The sequence below is a fragment of the Tauraco erythrolophus genome, chromosome 8, assembly GCF_009769465.1.
Source record: "Tauraco erythrolophus isolate bTauEry1 chromosome 8, bTauEry1.pri, whole genome shotgun sequence".
In the NCBI taxonomy this organism is placed as follows: Eukaryota; Metazoa; Chordata; class Aves; order Musophagiformes; family Musophagidae; genus Tauraco; species Tauraco erythrolophus.
The window spans coordinates 15371920-15391350 of record NC_141472.1 but is presented as its reverse complement, the minus strand read 5'-3'; the positions used below and the strand labels follow the sequence as shown (position 1 = coordinate 15391350).

General features: G+C 41.7%; 2 protein-coding genes and 2 non-coding genes across 4 annotated transcripts; 3 read left to right on the top strand and 1 right to left on the bottom strand.

Annotated features, from left to right (window-relative positions):
• Positions 1–160: 160 nt before the first annotated feature.
• Positions 161–4126, top strand: EEF1B2 (eukaryotic translation elongation factor 1 beta 2). Its single transcript, XM_086615782.1, has 6 exons — positions 161–291; positions 517–639; positions 2014–2137; positions 2521–2587; positions 3280–3405; positions 3932–4126. The coding sequence occupies exons 1-6, from the start codon at positions 212–214 to the stop codon at positions 4084–4086; spliced, it is 675 nt and encodes a 224-aa protein (XP_086471908.1). The 5' UTR covers positions 161–211; the 3' UTR covers positions 4087–4126.
• On the top strand, positions 2368–2445 carry LOC147528356 (small nucleolar RNA SNORD51). The gene has a single exon (XR_015222320.1). It is a non-coding gene; the product is annotated as a small nucleolar RNA SNORD51 (small nucleolar RNA).
• Positions 2896–3029, top strand: LOC147528355 (small nucleolar RNA SNORA41). Its single transcript, XR_015222321.1, has one exon. It is a non-coding gene; the product is annotated as a small nucleolar RNA SNORA41 (small nucleolar RNA).
• A 4830-nt stretch (positions 4127–8956) lies between the features above and the next one.
• Positions 8957–10012, bottom strand: CMKLR2 (chemerin chemokine-like receptor 2). The gene has a single exon (XM_009984922.2). It carries the CDS (start codon positions 10007–10009, stop codon positions 8957–8959), a length of 1053 nt encoding a protein of 350 aa, XP_009983224.1. The 5' UTR covers positions 10010–10012.
• Between the last annotated feature and the right edge of the window lie 9419 nt (positions 10013–19431).

The following is a 19431-nucleotide window of genomic DNA, read 5'->3' as shown; positions in this document are numbered from 1 at the left end:
CCGTCCGCTGCACGCTGTGCCCTCGAGCCGCCAACCCGTGAGGAACTACTTCGCGTTCCACTCTTGCGGAGGGATACAGCCTGGCGCGAGCGCGCGGAGGGATCCGAGCGCTATATAAAGGCGGCGCAGGGGCTGCTGGGTCTCTTTGCGCGGCGGTCGGGCGCGGGGCGGGCGGGAGAGTGTGTGCCGCGCCGCTGCCGCCGCCTCCGCCATGGGCTTCGGGGACCTGAAGTCCGCCGCCGGCCTCCGGGTCCTCAATGACTTCCTGGCGGACAGGAGCTATATCGAGGGGTGAGCGGCGGCCGGGAGAGCGCTGGGGCTCGGGGGAGGTGGGCCGGGCCTGGCCAGGCCGCGGCGAGGCCCGCTGGCCTGACGGGAGCCAGCGGGGGGGGTGGGGGTGGGGGGGAGCCTGTAGGCTGCGGCGGCGCGATCGTGTCTGTGCTCGGCGGCTGCTGCTTCACATCCTCCTGCGTAAGCCGAGGAAGGGCGCTAACCTCGGCTTGTTCTCCTCCGCAGGTACGTCCCTTCGCAGGCCGATATAGCGGTCTTTGAAGCAATCGCTGCGCCGCCTCCTGCAGACCTGTTTCACGCTCTTCGGTGGTACAATCACATTAAGTCGTACGAAAAGCAGAAGGCGAGGTATGGTCAAACTGCGAAGCTGGAATACACGTGCGAACCGGCCTGTCAAGTGTGGCATTTGTTTTTTCAAGTTTGAGCAAACGAGTATCTTTCACTGGTACCACGTGGCTTTTTGTGTTGCCGTGGGAACGGGAGCAGCTCTAGAAGCCGAGCAGATGTCTTCTGTCAGTAGATTGCACTTTTCACTTAGAATTTAGGCAACCTGATTCTGTTCCTTTTCAGTTCCTGACGTTTCTGCTAAAGCTCTTAAGAAAGGCTTGAGTTTTGTTGCTGCTATTTACACAGATTACTGCAGAAAGCTGGAAATTACTTGCTAGTAATCGGCCCTGTAAAGGCAACACCGAAATGAGTTAGAAAGTATTGCAGGAGTCTTTAAAGAGAAATATACAGTATGTAGATGATAAATAAGGAGTTTAGGGTTTTAGTCCTGGAAAATAAAGTCAATGATTTGCAATGCAGAAGCACATCTAAAGAAGGAGAAATATGAAAGCAAATTTTATCTTTTTTCTTTTTTAGTGATTTTAGTGTTCATGAAAGGTGCTGTATTGACATCCATGGAGACTGCAGGCCTCTCTAAAAAGGTACAGCATAGGTAGTGTCAGTGTCGCTACACTGCCTCCTCTATGTGCCTCAGTCCTGTTTGGAGAGAGCACTTGTAAAGTTGGGTGACTTGGTCACCAGTACGTTTCCAAAGCTCTTCTAACGCTAAAGGGGACTGAGATGATAAAGTTGCTTCAAAAAGTGACTGCTCTCTGGAAACTACTAGTTCCTGAAAGCCAAAGCTAGTTTTACGACTCTTGTAACAGCAGTTCACAGTAACAATAGAGCTACAAGCTTATTCTAAGATTACAGAACTACATGAGCTATAGGAGAATTAATTCAGGGGATTCCTTTCCCTGGTGTGCTGTTGAGAGCTAGCTTTCAGGGTGAAGCCTTCACTGACACTTCCAGAGTCACAGGATTGGTTGCCTTGCAACAATGTGTTTTCTGTCACTATTAGTTTTTAAAGAAATGAAAATATTTTTAGGGAAGCACGAATGGGAATTTGATAACTTTTCCTATACAGAACATAATGCAGATAAATGATTCCAATAAGAAAGCTTTCTCTAGCTATATACCTAGGTGCAGCAGCAATGTCGGGCTGGATCATGTCAGCTTAGATGAACAATCTCTGAATATGAGATCTGCTGTAGTCTCAACTAGCATGTCATCAGGAGCTTTGGGGAGCTTCTGTTTTCAAGTAGCAGAATCAGTGATTTTTTTTTTTTAAGTGCAGCATTTTTACATGAATGCACTTGTAGGTTTACTGACATACTGGCAGTGTTTGTGTTGACATTTGAGTAGGTTCCTAATAATCTGCTGGTTTTTTTTCAGCTTGCCAGGAGTGAAGAAGGCTTTGGGGAAGTACGGTCCTCCTGACGTTGAGGACACAACAGGTGCAGCCACAGATAGCAAAGATGATGATGACATTGATCTCTTTGGATCTGATGATGAGGAGGTGCTTGCGACATTTTTTTCATATTATATATGGGTTTTTTAGAAATGCCAGATAATGCAGATTTTTGCCTTACTCATGTAAGTTACTTAAATTTGTGACCTTGATACCAGATGCTACTTGGAATTCTCAAATTCAGTTGTCTTTGCAGAACAGAAAAGCTTGGAAGGTAAAAACTCAGAGTTAGAAAGACATGCATTGCCATGGAGTGAACTGTCTACTTTTAGCTTCGACTGGTTACATGATGAGTAAAACAAAAAAATCACCATCTTTCGGCTGACAGTTGTGATGATTTGTTTTTGCCTGAGCAGATGCCAGTCAATTTGGTAATGCTTTAAAACTGCGGGGTTTTGTTGTTTTTCTGTGACTTTGGATTTCTCTTTCAGGAAAGTGAAGAAGCCAAGAAACTGAGGGAAGAACGTCTAGCCCAGTATGAATCAAAGAAGTCCAAAAGTATGTCTACTGAGAACTTTCTAATCTTTCATGCTTGCGTTAACTTTCGTGTGTTTGAACAGGATGGTTAGAAACACGAGTTACCTGTAATAGATAAGCTTGACTGGAATGACATGGAAGTAATTGGCTTCACTTGGATTGCCCGTGAGCTTAGCCTTTCCCATAGCAAATGGGAATCGTAATGTCACTTTCGACTTGCTTAATACACTCTTGTTTGTCTTACCCAGAGGATGAACTTTCTATATAAACGGAGATAACCCTGGGATTTTCTTGGAACGTTTAGAGAAGAACCTACGATACGCAAGTCCCTCCACAGCTACTGGTCTGGAACTGTTCAGAACTGTAGCAGTTGCAGTATTCCCTCTGTGGAAAATAAACTGTTACACAGCATTAAGCTCCTTCTCAGATCCTCTGAAAAGGAATTCCTATGTAACATACAACGTTAGCTTCTTAATTTAGGTTTTTTTTATGAGATTATTTCTCAAGAACGTGCATATATACACCTTGAACATCGGGATATGCATAGCTTAATTACTCTTGAAATGTGTGTTGGTACAAGAGGCATGTTGCAGCTGCGTGAGGAGGTTCCTGTTGATGAAACTGGGAAATGTGTTCATGTAAAGCTAGTTTGTGAGTGTATTAATGAGTTTTTGAAAATTTCCTAGCTTTTAATGGTGATTTTCTTCCACCAGAACCAGCTGTTGTTGCCAAGTCCTCAATCTTGCTTGATGTGAAACCCTGGGATGATGAGACAGACATGGCCAAACTGGAGGAGTGTGTTCGAAGCATTCAAGCAGATGGCTTGGTCTGGGGATCTTGTAAGTAGGAGAAAATTGCAAAGCAGGGAGAGGAGAGAGAGTGCAGCCTCTTAATAAAAGCGTGTGAATAGGTAGACTTGTCCCTGTTGGCTGGTCCGTGAAAACGCAGGTAGCTACAACCGCGTGAGAATTGCAACACTCCAATACTTCAGTACCTTGACATAGTCAGAAAGGTGTGCTGGCGCAGGAGCCAGGTTAAGATTCAAAGGCAGGTTTTAAAAGCTTTAAAACTTTGGCTCTGCTATCCTGCATCTCCCTGTACGGTTCCCGATACAGCAGGCAAACACCCGCACACACCTGCATCACTGGTTTGGGGCGGGGTGGGAGGAGCCTACAAAACCAAACCCTTTTTGACTGCTTTGTAATGAATGCTGGGGTGTTGATTAACACGTCTGTAACACGGAACAAATTACTTTTTTTTAATATATTCCCACAAACTACTTTAGTCAGTTCAGTGTTACTAGATATGTATTTTTAAGGGATTCCACCAATCAAGGAGTACTAAATGCTTTTTTTTTTTTTTCAGCCAAGCTAGTACCAGTTGGCTATGGTATCAAAAAACTTCAGATCCAGTGTGTTGTTGAAGACGATAAAGTTGGAACAGATATGCTGGAAGAGAAGATAACAGCTTTTGAAGATTATGTACAATCAATGGATGTAGCTGCTTTCAATAAGATTTAAGTGCTGATATATCTAGAATAAATCTAATAGCAAAAACTTGGCTGTGTCTGTGGTTGATTAAAAGTTGTGTAATCCAACTCATAAATTTAAAATTTGGTTGGTGGGTAAAGTAGAAGCTAAAACTATTTCAAGGTTGGTCCAACACCCCACTGTAGAACCCAAGACTGTGAACAGAGGAAATGGAAAATTCACATTTAGCATCAATCCAGATTGAACACTTACATGGCTTTAAACATCTGAAATGCACTTTGCTCAGTTTTGGGGGAAGTTGCATCTTCCAAAGTTTCTGTAGTTGGTCTGGAAGGAGGGATGGCTTTAAGGGAAAAAGCACAGGGCTCGGGCGAAGTGCAAATAACTTCTTTTGGCAGTTAAACAGTATTCCTGTTGTTCAGTAAGGGTGGGGGAGTGACCAAATACAGTGTGGCTTTTAAAGGCTAAAACCGCTTTGCTGAGGGTGTGGAGATGGAGATCAGTGAAGCAACAGGGAGGGGGGACTGGCATGCGCTAGAGATGAGGCGTGAGTGGAACAGATGCTCCTTGGCCTGAGCTGCCGTGGTTGCGTGGATGCTTGAGCCCTTTTCCTCTGAGTATCAAAACGCCTGCAGTGAAAGTGTCCAAGGCCAGGTTGGGTGAGGCTTTGGGCAACCTGGTGTAGTAGAGGACATCCCTGCCCATGGCAGGGGGGTTGGAACTAGATGATCTTTGAGGTCCCTTCCAACCCAAACCATTCTGTGAAATGATTTCAGGATCTTTACCAGGGCTGCTCAATCGTTCAAGGCCAGGTTGGACGAGGCCCTGAGCAACCTGATCTAGTTGGAGATATCCCTGTTCCTTGCAGGGGGGTTGGACTAGATGACCTTTGAAGGTTCCTTCCAGCCCTAACCATTCTATGAATCAGCGCAGCACGCGGCGGTCGGTGCTGATCGGCGCTCCTGCTCGGTCCGGGTGCGGCGCGCCCCGTAACGGGCCGTGCCGCGGGCCGGGCGCGGTGCGCGGCGGGGCCGGCAGGGGGCAGCACGGACCCGGCGGGCGGCGCGCCGGGAGCGCGCTCCAGGCCAAAACCACCGCCACCAGCAAAAGAACAGGTGTCCAATTAAAACGCGAAGATAAAGCAGCGTAATTCACACCAGTCCGAGCTGCTGACTCGGCTGCAGATTGGTTTCTAGATTGATTTTTGAGGTTTTTTAGAGATTGAAGAACCTATCAGAACTAAGTTGTTTTCCAAAAACTCCATCTGTAGGAATGATAAAAATGTAAAAGCTGTCAAGCTTCTAGACCTATTCACGTTTCTAGGCCGCCTGTTGGATTACGATATGGAATTTATTGTGACTACGAAATGGAAGCCTTTTATGCGCCACGTTGGTCACTCTGAGATGAAAATGCTCAGTGCCGAAGCCTGGCGACAGCAGCTAAAACAACTCATTTCGTTCTTTTTTCGCAGAGCATCTGTGTGCAGTTATCTGGCACAGCAGGTCCTGTTCCTCTTTGGTTCAAGGTCTGCCAACTTCACATTACGCAACAGCTCTGTTTTATAAGTTGTCTCAGAAGAAAAATCTGCCTGCCAGAGGTTTAAAGCATGAGTAAAGAATTGAAAGTAAGTATAATTACAGGCTTCGTTCCCACCTTCCATAAAGTTTACTCCTAAAGGACTAGCCTCACCCTGTGTATAATTAATGCACAGTCCTCTTTTCTGCAGCAATTCTCCAGCTGTTGCTTCTGCTAAATCGCACAGCTCAGGTTTAGCTGGTCTGTCATCATGCTGTTAAAAGCAGGAAAACAGCAAATGCCACATCAGAAAAAAATGAAATAAAAATTCTGCCACAAATTTTTATTATCCTTTTCATTATTAAAAAATTTATTGTTAAACTCTCTCCTTGACCTTGAAATTAAAGCTCTAAGTGGATAAATGGTTTGATTTATAGACTGTAACTCTGCTAAAATACAGCATTATGAGCCACCCACCTGACCTGCCAGACTGGATTTTTGTGTGTGTGTTTCCTTTAGCTCAGCAGGCATGTACAAACTCTTCAATTGTTGGGTTTTCTTTCAGTTGTTGGGTTTTGTGTTTGTTTCGTTTTTCTTTTCCCTGATGTGAGAAAGAAACCTGCTGCACAGGAAAAAACAAAACAACAACAAAACAAAAAAAGCTAGAGTCTCCCCAGATACAAAATAGGTAGGCATGTGGGCAAGAGAATTCCGCAGAGTCCACATATATCTCTGTCATGGGTTTTGTGCAGTATTCGAGTATGTGCTGGTATATTAGTGCATCTTTGTACCTGTGAAAAATCAGCATCTTACAGTAAATGAGGCACTTCTATCCCAAGTACACCCTATCTCAGACAGATCTGCAGAAAGTTCCGTAACTTAAGGATGTGATATAGAGCAATACTGACAAAACAGTTTCAGCAAAAGAATTGGTTACAAACTGGTCTACATAACAACCTTCACAAGCGTTAACTGTTCAGGAAGCAGGTAAGAGTAAGTAACCAGAACCTGTCTATTACAGAATGTGGCAATAGCTGTTGTTCTTGAATGAATGGTTGATCACAGAGCTATTGCCTGTGACTGAAATTTCCTATTTTTTCTATAGTATCTTTTAGGACTATAAGACAGATACCCTCCATATGGCTTTTTTCCATTGTGGTGGATCAAATGAGCATTCCTCAGTCCAAGCAGCGTCAGAACTGTTGGTATTGTTTTGGACACTCTTTGAAAACAGAAGCTCAGAGCGTTGTCTGTTTTGTTTAGGTATCTTCTATTACTCTTGCAGAAGTGATTTGGAGATAATTCTCTAACTGATCTTGGTGTGAATGAGGTAGTAGTTACATTGCAAAATTGCTAATCCGCTTATTTCCACAGACCAGGGCTGACTTTGGCCTTATTCAACTCTCTTCTGTATCTCCATTGTCTGCTTCAGTGGAGGCTTTCTGATAATTTATGCAAGACAGCATATGTATGTTCCCCCATTTGAAAATCGAGCTCTTTACATAGCACACATAGCAATATGTGCGCTCACATAGCTGACACGAAAGGAGACAGCTGACATAAACCTTAGTTCCTGTAGTAGAAAGGGTCAGGGCTTGCTTTCATCTTCCAAAATCCTTGGGAAGGAGCTGTTCTAAAAACAGACAGTCCCCGATGCTGAGAAAAGCAAACGAACGCACTCTTTCAAAACAACGAAGTTTTATTACTTCACTTGGAGCACAGTCAGGAGAGTAGTACTAACACATCATTCTTAGAAAGGTGTCAGGGAACATGTGAAGAAAAAACTGCAAAATGTTTGATTTAGGCACATTCAGCAGTACGGAGCCAAAATATGATGATGAGTCACTGTGTACCAGGCAGCAAATGACTCAAAGGGAAGAGCGCTGCTTACCAGCTTTCCAGCCCAAAGTTAAATACACTGAAATTCCACTGATCCTGCCTGACTCGCCCAAACTCTGAAACCAGAGCCCATAGAAACAGTTACAGACCACAGTTAGGCTGCTTCTATCTGTACAGCTACCCATACTGGATGTGCTCATGCATGCACATGTATATTCTCCAAAAGCAAATATATTTACATATAAGGCCCCATTTACAGCATACGTGCTACTTATGTGTGTTGGCAGGCCATAGAAACCAGGTAGATTATCTGAAAGGCAGTTTTATTCTGCATACCTAGGCCAATAACAAGGAAAAACTGCGTCAAATTTACCCAAAGTTCATGCTCTCACTTTCAGTGTTTTATCCCACATTCAACTTTTTAATTAAGTGGTATTGCCTCAGAAGTTGGTCCACTCCACTTAGCGTACATATTTACATTGATACATGTGTGATTCCACAGCAAGCAACAAGCTGGAACAGAACACCGCGTAACTGGGACTACTTCATCTTTCTTAAGGGAGTGGACTCCATTTCCTGGATGTACTGTCTTGCCTTCTCATTTGGCACAAAGTCCAAATTCGGCTACAGACTTGTGACAGAATATCATTGAATTCATTCTGGCCATTTTTAGAAGATTGGCATTAAGGCAAACAAAATGTTAGATTGTTTCTTTGCCTTTATTTTACAGAGCATTAAAGAGAAAATGATAGTTGTAAACCTCTTTAAGCCTGAAAGTTTATAACATGGAAAAAGAACAAATGTGTCAGGGGGCCTTTAATCTCAGCTTCTCCAAGAAACATTTTCCCTAGTTCTTTGCACACTTCAAATGAGCCTAATACCTATCTCAGTGCTAAAAGCACAGGAGTAAGTGACCAGAAAACACAGGATCTCCTGTCTTAGTTTTAAGGACAGGATAGAAAGCACTGGGAGAAAACATTTATTTCCATATTTTTATTTTTGACAAGAGAAGGCAGCAATTCAGTGTTCTCTGTCCCGGGATTCTTCTCTAGCTGCAGCGTAGAACCACTGATAGCTTCACTTAGCTGGGATGTAGCCAGGTGATCCCTACTTAAGGCAATACTAGACAATCGGGAGATTCAAGACCCATTGATGTATGGCCATGACCTCTTGGGTAAGAATGCCTAGATTGAGTGTTATCAGTGATGGCAAGGAGGATTATTTTTATTATGTGCTCTTTTTATATCCATAAGGTCTGAAACCATAACAAAACAACAGGATTACAACAACATTCCTGATCAAAAAACACAGATTAATTCTACTTTTGCTGACAACTTTCAGATCAGGCTGCATGTGCACAGCCAGTACTCCACACCCAAACGATGTGTCCTTTAAAAACCTTTCAAAGAAAGCATCACGTGCAATTAAGCCAGCTGTTTACATAAGACTGTATATGCAAAGATGCACATCTGACTGGCAGATGTGAGTCAAGAATATCTCCAAATCTCCCGTCAGCTATTTTGGAGCGCGATGGTGACAAGAGCAGTCACTGAGCAGTTTCACAATAGTGCACAGGCGCATGGGTGTTGTCCGAGCTCCACAGCTGCTCGCTGACAGTTCCTGACCGGCTCACCTCCCACAGTGCCAATTTTAGCACCTCAGAGACTGTTGTCTTGACCTGGGCCTGGAACTTTTTGCTAATCAGAACGTAGAGGATTGGATTGAGGCAACTGTTGATAAAACCAAGGCCAGTGGAGAGGGGAATGCCATCTTGCAGTAAATCATGCAAGTTTTCATGGTGGTGAGCAGACAGCTCCACAATGCTGAATATGTGATATGGTGTCCAGCAAACAAAAAAAGCTACAACTACAGCAATGATGGTCCAGAAAAGCCTGCTGGAAGTCAATACAGTTCTCCTCTTCACTTTGACAATCAGCAAGGAGTAACAAATGACCATGGTCACTAGAGGAAAGAGGTAACCGAATGCAAGCCTCACCCAAATGAGAATGTGATGTGTCAGCAAAATAAGTTCTCTGTCATGCACATGGAAGTTGTTGTAGCAAATGGTGACATTGTTGAGAACTGTGGCTGTGTCTCGAAAGTATAAGGCAGGGCCACCAATAATTGCAGCTGACGTCCAAATGATCCCACTGAGAATGAGCGTGTTCCTTACAGTCCGATACTTGTAGGAAAAGACGGGGTGGACTAGGCGGATGTAGCGGTCCAGGCTGATGAATGTCAGGAAGAAAACACTGGCAAACATATTAAGTAGTGCAATGAATGAGTTCATTTTGCAGAGCCACTTCCCAAAAGGCCAGTGGAAGCCCATTGCCACGTATGTAATATAGAGGGGCAGAAAGAGAACAAAAATGAAATCTGCAATGGCCAGATTGAGGAACCACAGTGTAGAAACAGATTTATCCCACTTGAAGCCCATAAACCAGATGACGATGGCATTACCTGGCACTCCCAGCAGAAATGCCACACTGTAAAAGGAAAGTGAAATCATATGGGCAATGCTGAGGGAGGACTGGGGTGATTCGTCTTCCTCAGACAGGTCGTAGAAATAAGAGTAGTTCTCAAAATCTTCAAATGCCATGTTGCACAATTGCTTTCTGGGGAAGAAAAGAAATACAACAGTCAAAGGGAAAATTTTTTACTGCACTGCAAATAGTAACTTGCGATTCCTTTAAGTTCTTGGTCACAAAAAACTCAAAACAGTGACTTACTTTCACATATCTATTGCTTTTTAGCTGTCAGTTGCTAGCACAAAGCTTGTGGAGTATTTTGGTCACAGGCTTTTCAAGAAATACTTAAGGCAACACTTGTAATCTTCAGGAATTGTTTTCTCTGCATTTATTTCTTAACAGAAAGCACTGAGCACAGTATCACTGATAAATTACTGGGAGACCAGCTGCAAAGTTTTACTGAAGTGTGGTTTTTCTTTTCTTTTCTAGTCAGGTTTCATATTTTACTGCTCTGTTCCTATCTGAAGCAAGTTTTATGGATTATATGTCAGAAATCAGAGAAGCACCAGGCATTTTTGTAGGCAAAAAAGTGCAGTCAAAATGCCAGGAAGACATTTTTTAGAAAGTCACCACCCCCACCCCACCCCTCAAATTATAGTTAACAAAATCATAGATGACAATTTCTCCAGCAACTGAAAGCTTATGGGTTTATTCCTCTCTACCATGTATCTATGTTTGTATCAAGGAATGCTGATTCCCAGACACATTCTATGTATTAGATTTCCTAACACAGCAAAGGATGTAGGGAAGAAAACATACAGAACGTATTTCAGGGACAATACACAAAATTGTGGTATTCTCCCACTAGTGAGCAGAGAAACAGGTACTAGGTGAAAGAAAATAAAGCTTCCCAGAAGAATAAGACACACTGTAAGAGCTATAGATGAAAATATGTGTGCCTCCTTTTTTCTTCTTTTTTTTTTTTTTTTTTTTTTTTAAGACAGAACAACAATCTCAGTTTTCTTCTGATGCAAAAGGTTCTGGAACTTACAAGTACAAAATGATTTTTCACATAGGAATTTTCTTCTAAAACTCTAAAGTAAGAGTGTGGGAGGGAGAGAATGGGAGGGAAAGGAAAATATCGACCAAAAGAAAAACCGAGAAAAAAAGAGAAATGAATGGGAAAACAGTAACCAGAGATTGAACAGGAAAAAGCACTCAGAAGTTATGTGTTCATTCCACAATACAGATAAAGCTGCAGCACAGCACAGATGGTCACAGTCTGTGTATCTGCCATGGTCAAAATAAATATTCTGCTAAATTCTATTATCATTTAAACCTATATTGTCTGGCTGGACTCAGCTGCACTAAAAAAACCTGTCCCTGAGAGCAGGATACGACCAACCCATTAGCTGTACTATGGATGAGCTCACCGGTACACTTCCGAGCGCCAGCTCCACTCAGAAACTGAAATTCACACCACGCTTTTGGAACTCAGCCCTGCATTCCTGTGATTCCATTAATTTTATCATGCTAAGGATAACAGAGGCAGGGTCTCCAGAGCACACTGCCTGCAGAACGACATCTGCAAGCTCCTGTTCATGTACATACCTTTCCTCCAAAAAAGCAGTTCACTTATTTTGAAAGGATTACTCACACAAGTGAAGCTATGGCATGTGCACACGCATTAGCGGGATTAGATTTCTCATTTGTAGATGGATAGACAAGGGGCTGGGGGGGAGGGGGGAGAATTGTGTAATTTTGTATCTCTTAATAAAAAAATACATAGTAAGAGTTAATACAGCCCGTTCTGTCAAAAGGCTATGATAACATTCGCCCTTTATAATTTACATCAGGCTGAAGGAATGTTATTTGGTTTGCTGTCCTGATAAAATGATACTTACTGGGCTGCATTTATGTAATTACATGCCCCTTGGGGGTAGATTCTGCATCAAATACCAGTACCACCCATCTGACTCATTTTTTCAAATAGCTTAACAGCTGCTGAGAAGTAATATAAACACGGAGCAGTACCACTAACATCTGGAACAACATTACATTTGGGCAGTTTCAGAGGACAGTCAGGTTAATAATTGCATTTTTAAGTGTCTTTACCTATATACAGAACTATACATTCAGATCGAATTCATGCAATTAAACAAAACAAAAACCAATTTTTCAGTCTCTTGCTGATTAACATCCTGTATTCCAGTCACTAATCAATTTTGCTTTTAAGTTTCTCAAGATCTAGCACAATGCAACAATACTTGGATTCAAACATTTCCTCCCTATATATGTAATGCCCCAACTTTTTTTCCATAACAGTGATAAAAAACCATGACAATAATGAACATTTGCATACTGCTCAGCAACGTTAATTTTATATTTAGAATTTCAAAGATGATGTATAGCAGGAGAAAGAAAACATAACCTAAATAAATGCCAAATATTTACCAAGCCTCCTGTAGTTTAAAACTCCTCTATTGAAAGAGCGTATCTCTAGAATGCAATTGTTTTTCCAAGCTTGTATTTTCCTTATCTCTAACTCCTAGTCTTCCAATGCAGTAACTCTTTAGCAGTGGGACCAAAAATCAGGAGGAACATTGCTTACCATTTCTCTCAGTGCACAGATCCTGAAACTAGACTCTATGGCTAGGGCTCCGCAAAGTCTGATGATTACATTTGCAAAGCCTAGAAAGTTTTACCTCCAACATCCACATATATGAAGCATTTCTGTAACAGGACTCACAGTCATAAGTCCTGCCCTGAAAAAGATAAACAGTAAGGGATTTTCAGTGGAGCTATGCTTGTTTACATCAATAAGGACTCAGATTTTTTTTTCTTCTGGGATAACCATTAACCATCATTCAGCAGGGATGTTTCTTTGTGTTCTTGAAACACACATAGTCTCAAATGCATGAGTCTGGGTTTTATTTATTAATAAACTTTCAGAGTCAGAACTGTCTTGCGGTTCCATTATAGGTCTTGAAAGTTAAGAAATTTAATTCTATTCCTTATTCTGTCACTGACTTCCTGTATGATCTTTGACAAACTGCCTAATTTCCAGGCTGGAAAGACTCTCCTGAACCTGTATGCAAACAGAGGCTCAGTAGAGAAAACAAGACATTTTGCCAGCAGTTTCCACTTGGCTTTCAGGCCAACTGCTAGAAAGGGTAAGGAACATTTGGTGCAGTTCACTGGCTCAGTTCCTGATGGTCTGGGGTTGCAAAAAGGAGCCAAAGCAAGGAAAAGACTTTTTAATAAACAGGAAAGTGTGGTTAGAGGCCTGGCAATAAGACCTGGGGGCAGCCACAGGTTACAGAACAGTGTTGTACTGCACATGGATGAATATAACCAAGTTTAGACTTCATCCTGTCTTTTTTTTTTTTTTTAAGATAGTAAACAGCCTGTGTAAAGCCCACGCTTAGCAGTTGTTTGACTGGAGTCTGTTCCTGTTTGCTGAGGTCACAAGCAGCTCTGAAAACTGAGCCTCCTTGATTCAGTTGCTTAATTATGAGTATAGTTGCTTAATTTTAAGCACATAGGTTTCAGAACATTTGACCAGGAAGTTTGATTTCCTGTCCCCTTCTGTTTTACAGAAGTTTAATAATTAAACAACTTCATAAGAACATCACAGGCTGGCACTTGGTGCTAGTACATTTTAGATCCTGGAACAGAAACAGAACTACCAAGGAACACAGACTGTTAGGAAATATTTCTAAACTACAAAGCCACAGAACTGCTGGGAAGAGACTTCACCGCATACTACACAATCTTTCTCTCTCTGAATTTCAGTAGAGAATTACAGAATTACATGTCAATTGACATATTCACAGCTTTTTACTACAAGCACTTAGAGTTCATTTTCTCTGCTATCATTGCAGTATTTCATAAAGCCGAGTTGGGCAAATGATTAAATCTACTTAGAACAGCTTTTGTCACACTAAGAATGTCCTTATGGTTACTACATGGGCCCAGTAATTTGGACTCTATTCACGGCTGTGCCACACACATCCTGTTTGATCAGGGGAAGTCGTTTGACCTCTCCACGCCTCAGCCCTGAGGTCAGCGGAATGGCTTTGGAATTAAATTACACTGGGTTTTCAGTCTAAAAAAGGAGCAAACAAACAAAACCGTTGCAATTTCTACTCACTTCACTTGATGCAAATTCCTCCTGGGGGTTCAAAGTTCTCTGGGCACCATGCAAGCTAGGGTTCAACTTAATTCCACTGGTATTTTATGCCACATGTTTGGGCTACAGTCCACACCACCTCTCTCTCACATTTGGTTCTCGTTACTTTTGAAACTTACAGAGAAGTCCAAGGGAAGAGCTTATTCACTGCCTACACTAGTTAAAAAGTTAACATAAATATTTGAGTCGTAGTCCCAAAATCTATTTGTTCAGTGTGATAAACAGTGCTCAGAGCCTCTGGACAGCTAAACTGATTTCAGAGGTCACAACAGTGTATCCTGACTTAGTAGGAAAACACAGCAGTTTGCAGAGTTGGCTGTCTCAACAGTTAACTCTATAGAGGGAATATACACACAAACCCTCCTTTTACTGTCTTTATGAATAATTTTGAGCATATCACATTCCGGGTGTATGATCTATGGCTAAAGGAAAGCTTATTTGATTGATTCACTTCAACTTTTGTCATTTGCAAGAGTCAAACTTTGGAGAACAACTAGTTCCTCAGAAGGTAACCTAAAGTCTGCTTGTCATACTGTGTCTCGGCAAGTTTGGATATTGAATTAATTTGAGAGCCCTCAAAAAAATTTTGGAACTTTTGAGGTGCTAAATTTTGAATTTATCTAGTTCTGTTCAAAAACAGAAGCATGAAATTCACCCAGTAGTTTATTTGTAAAGTTCAAAACGCAAAAGGCTGAGCAAGTTTGTTAGACGTATACACATATTTCTGGCAAGTATTTTACAAAGACAAAAGATCCTAAAACTCACAAGGAATACAGATAAGATTACAAACTGTCATAGATTCCTATTTCCCCCTCAAAAGAACAAAGCCAAGATCACCATTTGCCTCCAGGTAGAAACATTCCTATAGCAGGAAGTGCCTGATACAACCCTACTACAACATTAAGCAATAGCTATGCTACAATTCAAGCCTAAAGCTGGCCCTGCAGACAAAGCTACTAGGAAAGTTTAAGCTTGTATACACGAAAGCAGAATCAAGGCTTGTGCGCATGTTTTCTCTTTCACAGACACATACACAAACGCCTACCTCTCGACTATAGTTTTAATGGTCATTAGACATATGGTGACAATATGATTTTGAAAGCTGTCCTCAACTCAACAGACAGAGTGGGTCATAATAGATGCGATGCGTGACTGGAAACCTTTTCAAGCCGTGACAGAGATGCATTTGTTCTAGCAGACAAGACAAGAATGCAAATAACCATCATTCTCCATTGCATCTCTCAGTGAAGCAGTGTTAGAAATGCATATGCAATGTACTAGCTAGACATCTCCTAAAGTTTACGCCAAAACCAACTTTCTTCAAGCAAGGCCAAACATGACCTTATTAGTCATAACATACCATTTCATGTGCGGTATTGAAGTCATTTGCCCAGATAACAGCCTCATAACACTTTATACAAAGGGAGTGTTACGGTGGGATTAACAAACCCTTACAGAGCAGACTTAGTTAACATTGGTGAAGCCACGATTTCAGACCAGCACTTTTGCCACCACAGAAACATTAAACAACAAATGGAAACCCCAACTTTATATCTAAATAATGCTGCTGTAATAGGAAAAGTTATCTACAGTAGGTCTGGCCTGAATATGACAAGTCATCCAGACAACTTCTGCAATTGAGCAGCATACCATTTCCACAATAAGGAAACTCACAAACATCTGCAACCAGCAACTGCGTATCACTGAAAGTGATTTATTTTCATGCTGATCCCAAGGACCAAGACTTCCATCCCCAAAGAGGACAAAGAAACTCAGATGTCCTTGGGATGTGCACTGAGGGGTGCGGGGGTACACACTTGGTAACTGTGTAGTTAGTGCTTGCTCTTGCTCTTATTTCTACTTCTAGCTGTATTGGAAGGGAATATCTTTTTTAATATTCCTTTTGAACGTAAGGAGTTTCCATAACCACTGCAAGTCTATCATGTATAGACCACAAACATATTAAAGCAGACTCAAGAAAATGCCAGATGATATCTGTGAAACAGTTAAAGTTCCCTATTCTGGAGGAAAAAAAAACCAACAAAACCAAAGAGATCTAAGCATTCATACAAGTAGGTAAAAATAGAAGTTTAGGTAAACAGTGCCACTTGAGATTTAAAATATGGTCTTACATTGTATGTGTCAGCAGTGCCGAAGTATTTACGTAATTGGTCATAACACCTCAGTATTCACAGCCCTCAGCGAAAGCAGACTCGTGAGAAGTACCAACAGACTGGTTTACAGACGAGAAGGCTGAGAATGACCTACAGGAAGTCTCTGATCAAACCAAGTGCTAAACCTAGAGTCCCTGCCTAGTGGTTAAACCACAGTCCTATCCTCCTTTCTTAAACATAACACTGTCCCCTCACTCATGATGGAGTGGAGAAACCACAGCTTCACCTCTGGGAGACCTTCCCCTTCCTGAAGAGAGGCTCTCCCCTCTGCCACCATGCTCACTGTCTTGGAGGGAGCCAGCACCTACCTGGGCAGCCCTTGCAGATTCTGGTCTGTTTCCCTACACCAAAGAGAACAGGAAGCTGGATCTCCACCACTTGCTTGTTATATACATTAATGTGTCTCTGTAGGCCCAGGACATACCTCAGAGCCATGAAGCACACCTCCCAAATGCAAAGCCCAGCAGGTACACCATGTATAGTATTGGCTGCATCCTCAGCATGTAAGACATGCACACTAATGAAGTGTTGCTCCAGGGAAGTTTCACATGTTTTCTACTCCTCCACAAAAGCCAGCAGTATTTTCTTTGGCTGTAAGCCACCATAACAACTACATACCTAGAGTAATGGAGACATCAATTTAAAGCTTTTAAAGTGCCTCAACCTCACAGTGACTCGATTGATAAGATAATTAATGTTTGTATTTCTAATCAAGCATGGCTTTCTAAGTTTTTCATGCAAAAATTATATAGAATTTTTACTTTACAACTCTTTTATGTATTTGTGATGAAAGAAGATTTCAACTAGCGTTCATACGATCATTACATGATCATGCAGCTCTGAGCTTGTTTTTTAAATGGTTGTACTCCTGCAGCAAAGACATGCTTTGGCCATAACTCCCTCCTAACATGAAGTAGCAAAGTGACAGCAGAGAACAAAGAGTCCATGCAGAGATTTCTTTCAGACCATCAACTGTTGTCTCAGCAGTCTGATTAAGGCCAATTAAACATGTTAGACAACAGCCATTCTAAAGTTACTGCAGGGTAATGACAGGTCATTACGGAAAAAATAAAATAACCCCCTCCAGCAAGATACAAAATATCATATAACTAATCTAAAACATAGCTTACAATCTGTTACACTTACAGTCCTTTTAACAAGAAGAGTTCAGAGCTAATCCCATAGAAAATTAGCAAGACAACTCATTCCTCAAATATGTCTTCTAATATCCTATTCTATTTCACATACTAATTTCCCAGTCACTTCTAACAGTATGGTTGGTTATGTACTGCCCTCTAAACTGATCTCTGTTCTTCCAGGTTTATTCGACTGCTCATTAAATCCACATCAGCAGTTTCTTCTAAAACAATTGTAATATTGCTATGGTTATATTACTCTTGACACATACTCTTGCATGAGTATATCAAAACAACCAATTCCAAAAGAGTGCTAGTATATAATCAAAACATTCCAGCTGATAACATACTGCATTTTGTCCTCACAGTTAATACACTAGGATCACTGTGTCCAGTAGATTGAGTGTCTGCTTCTCTATCAGTGTTTCTCTAATATTCCTACTATACAAAGCTAATTCTTTTATTTACTTTAAGTTCAATTCTAAAGTAAGCACTGCCTGTATTCCTGCAAAACTGAAAAATGCATATTACTAATACAATGTCAGGAGGGTTGGATATTTATCTGTCTCCCTAATACAGCATTGGGAACACTCCCTAGCACTGATAAGAATAGATGGCACCTATGATTAAGATGCTAAACTAGAAGCTTGGAAATACTGGTTTCACAGGCTTCCTGTATTACCTTAGCGAATCACTTCTATGTCATATTGAATTTGACTCCACCAGATAGGGTACAACACCCTCAGTTTAGGACTTTGACAACGTGTTACTCAGTTTTCTTAAACAGATAACGATTCTTAGTATTCCCAAAACATCTCATTAAAATTATGTGGGGCTGAGCTCATGAAAAGAGGATCACTAGAAAGAAGAAATGGGAGTGTAGAAAGTGGTATTACATTGATGGTACAAGACTTACTACTCACCATTTTCTCACTCTCATCTAGAAGGCTTCAAAAGAGAATAAAACTTCTGTGCCAGGCTCATACTTGCTGAGAGAAGCAAGTATTTTTTGTTGGGAAAGTACCCAAAGGCCTTAGCCTTTGAGATCAAAGTTTCACTGGATCTAGGCACTATAAGCACATAATGAAAGACAACTCCTGCCTTGTTTATAATTAAACAGAATAAGCAGACACAAGAAGAGCAGGGAAAGGAACAGAAGTATCTTGCCCAAAGCCAAACAGTAGATTCAAAGGCAGAGTTGGAGGCAGAATTCAGACCTTGCCAAAAGCATGAAGAGGCAAGTATCTTTTGTGGATAGAGGGAAAAGGTGCTGGATCTTCATACTTGTACCTTGTGGTTCTTGAAACACATCCTTCAAGAAGTATCAAAAGGAGACAAGAAAGCCTGGGCTGGGGAAGAGAAGTAGGAAAAGGCTGCAAACTCTTTGCTAGCTAAGGTCCCTGGCAAGGGCTGGAGACTTCTAGAACACTGCGCTTTGCAGATAACACTTGCAAACAAACCTGACTTGTAGCAATGGGGTTTATTATTTTCCCTTTGAGCTCACTAACGAAAAAGTATTGTATCTGCAGCAGGTCTGTTCAGTTCACCTAAAGAATTGTAATGCAGTAAAACGGTGGGCCGGGTATAAGAGAGCTTAAACAAGGTAGCAAAAATTCTCTCTGGAAAAGAGCAGCCCCGGTCTGATAGGGGGCTTTTTGCCCTCAACGTCTGTAACACACAGAAGATATAAAGAATACAGAATTAGATGAACTCCCATAGAAGTACCACAGATGACTTCTGAGGACATAATTTTCCTTTTTGTCTCAGGAGCCTCAAGCAAACTGTTAAAGTAGCAGCAAGTGTGGGAGAGTTGATCTGTGCATGATGGCATCTGCCCTTCTAAAACTGAATGTCTCTTGGACACAGCCCACCCCAGCCACAGCAATTGCCGCTCCTAGTAACAGGCCATGAGAAACTGTTCCTCCCACTCAGCTCTTTTTGCAAAGCCAGCGAAAACAGAGCCCTGCGCTGTTGTGAAACGGCTAGCTTCAGGCTGAATGAACACAAATCAAACCATTATCAGGAATAATGAGTGAAAATTAGCCAGACAA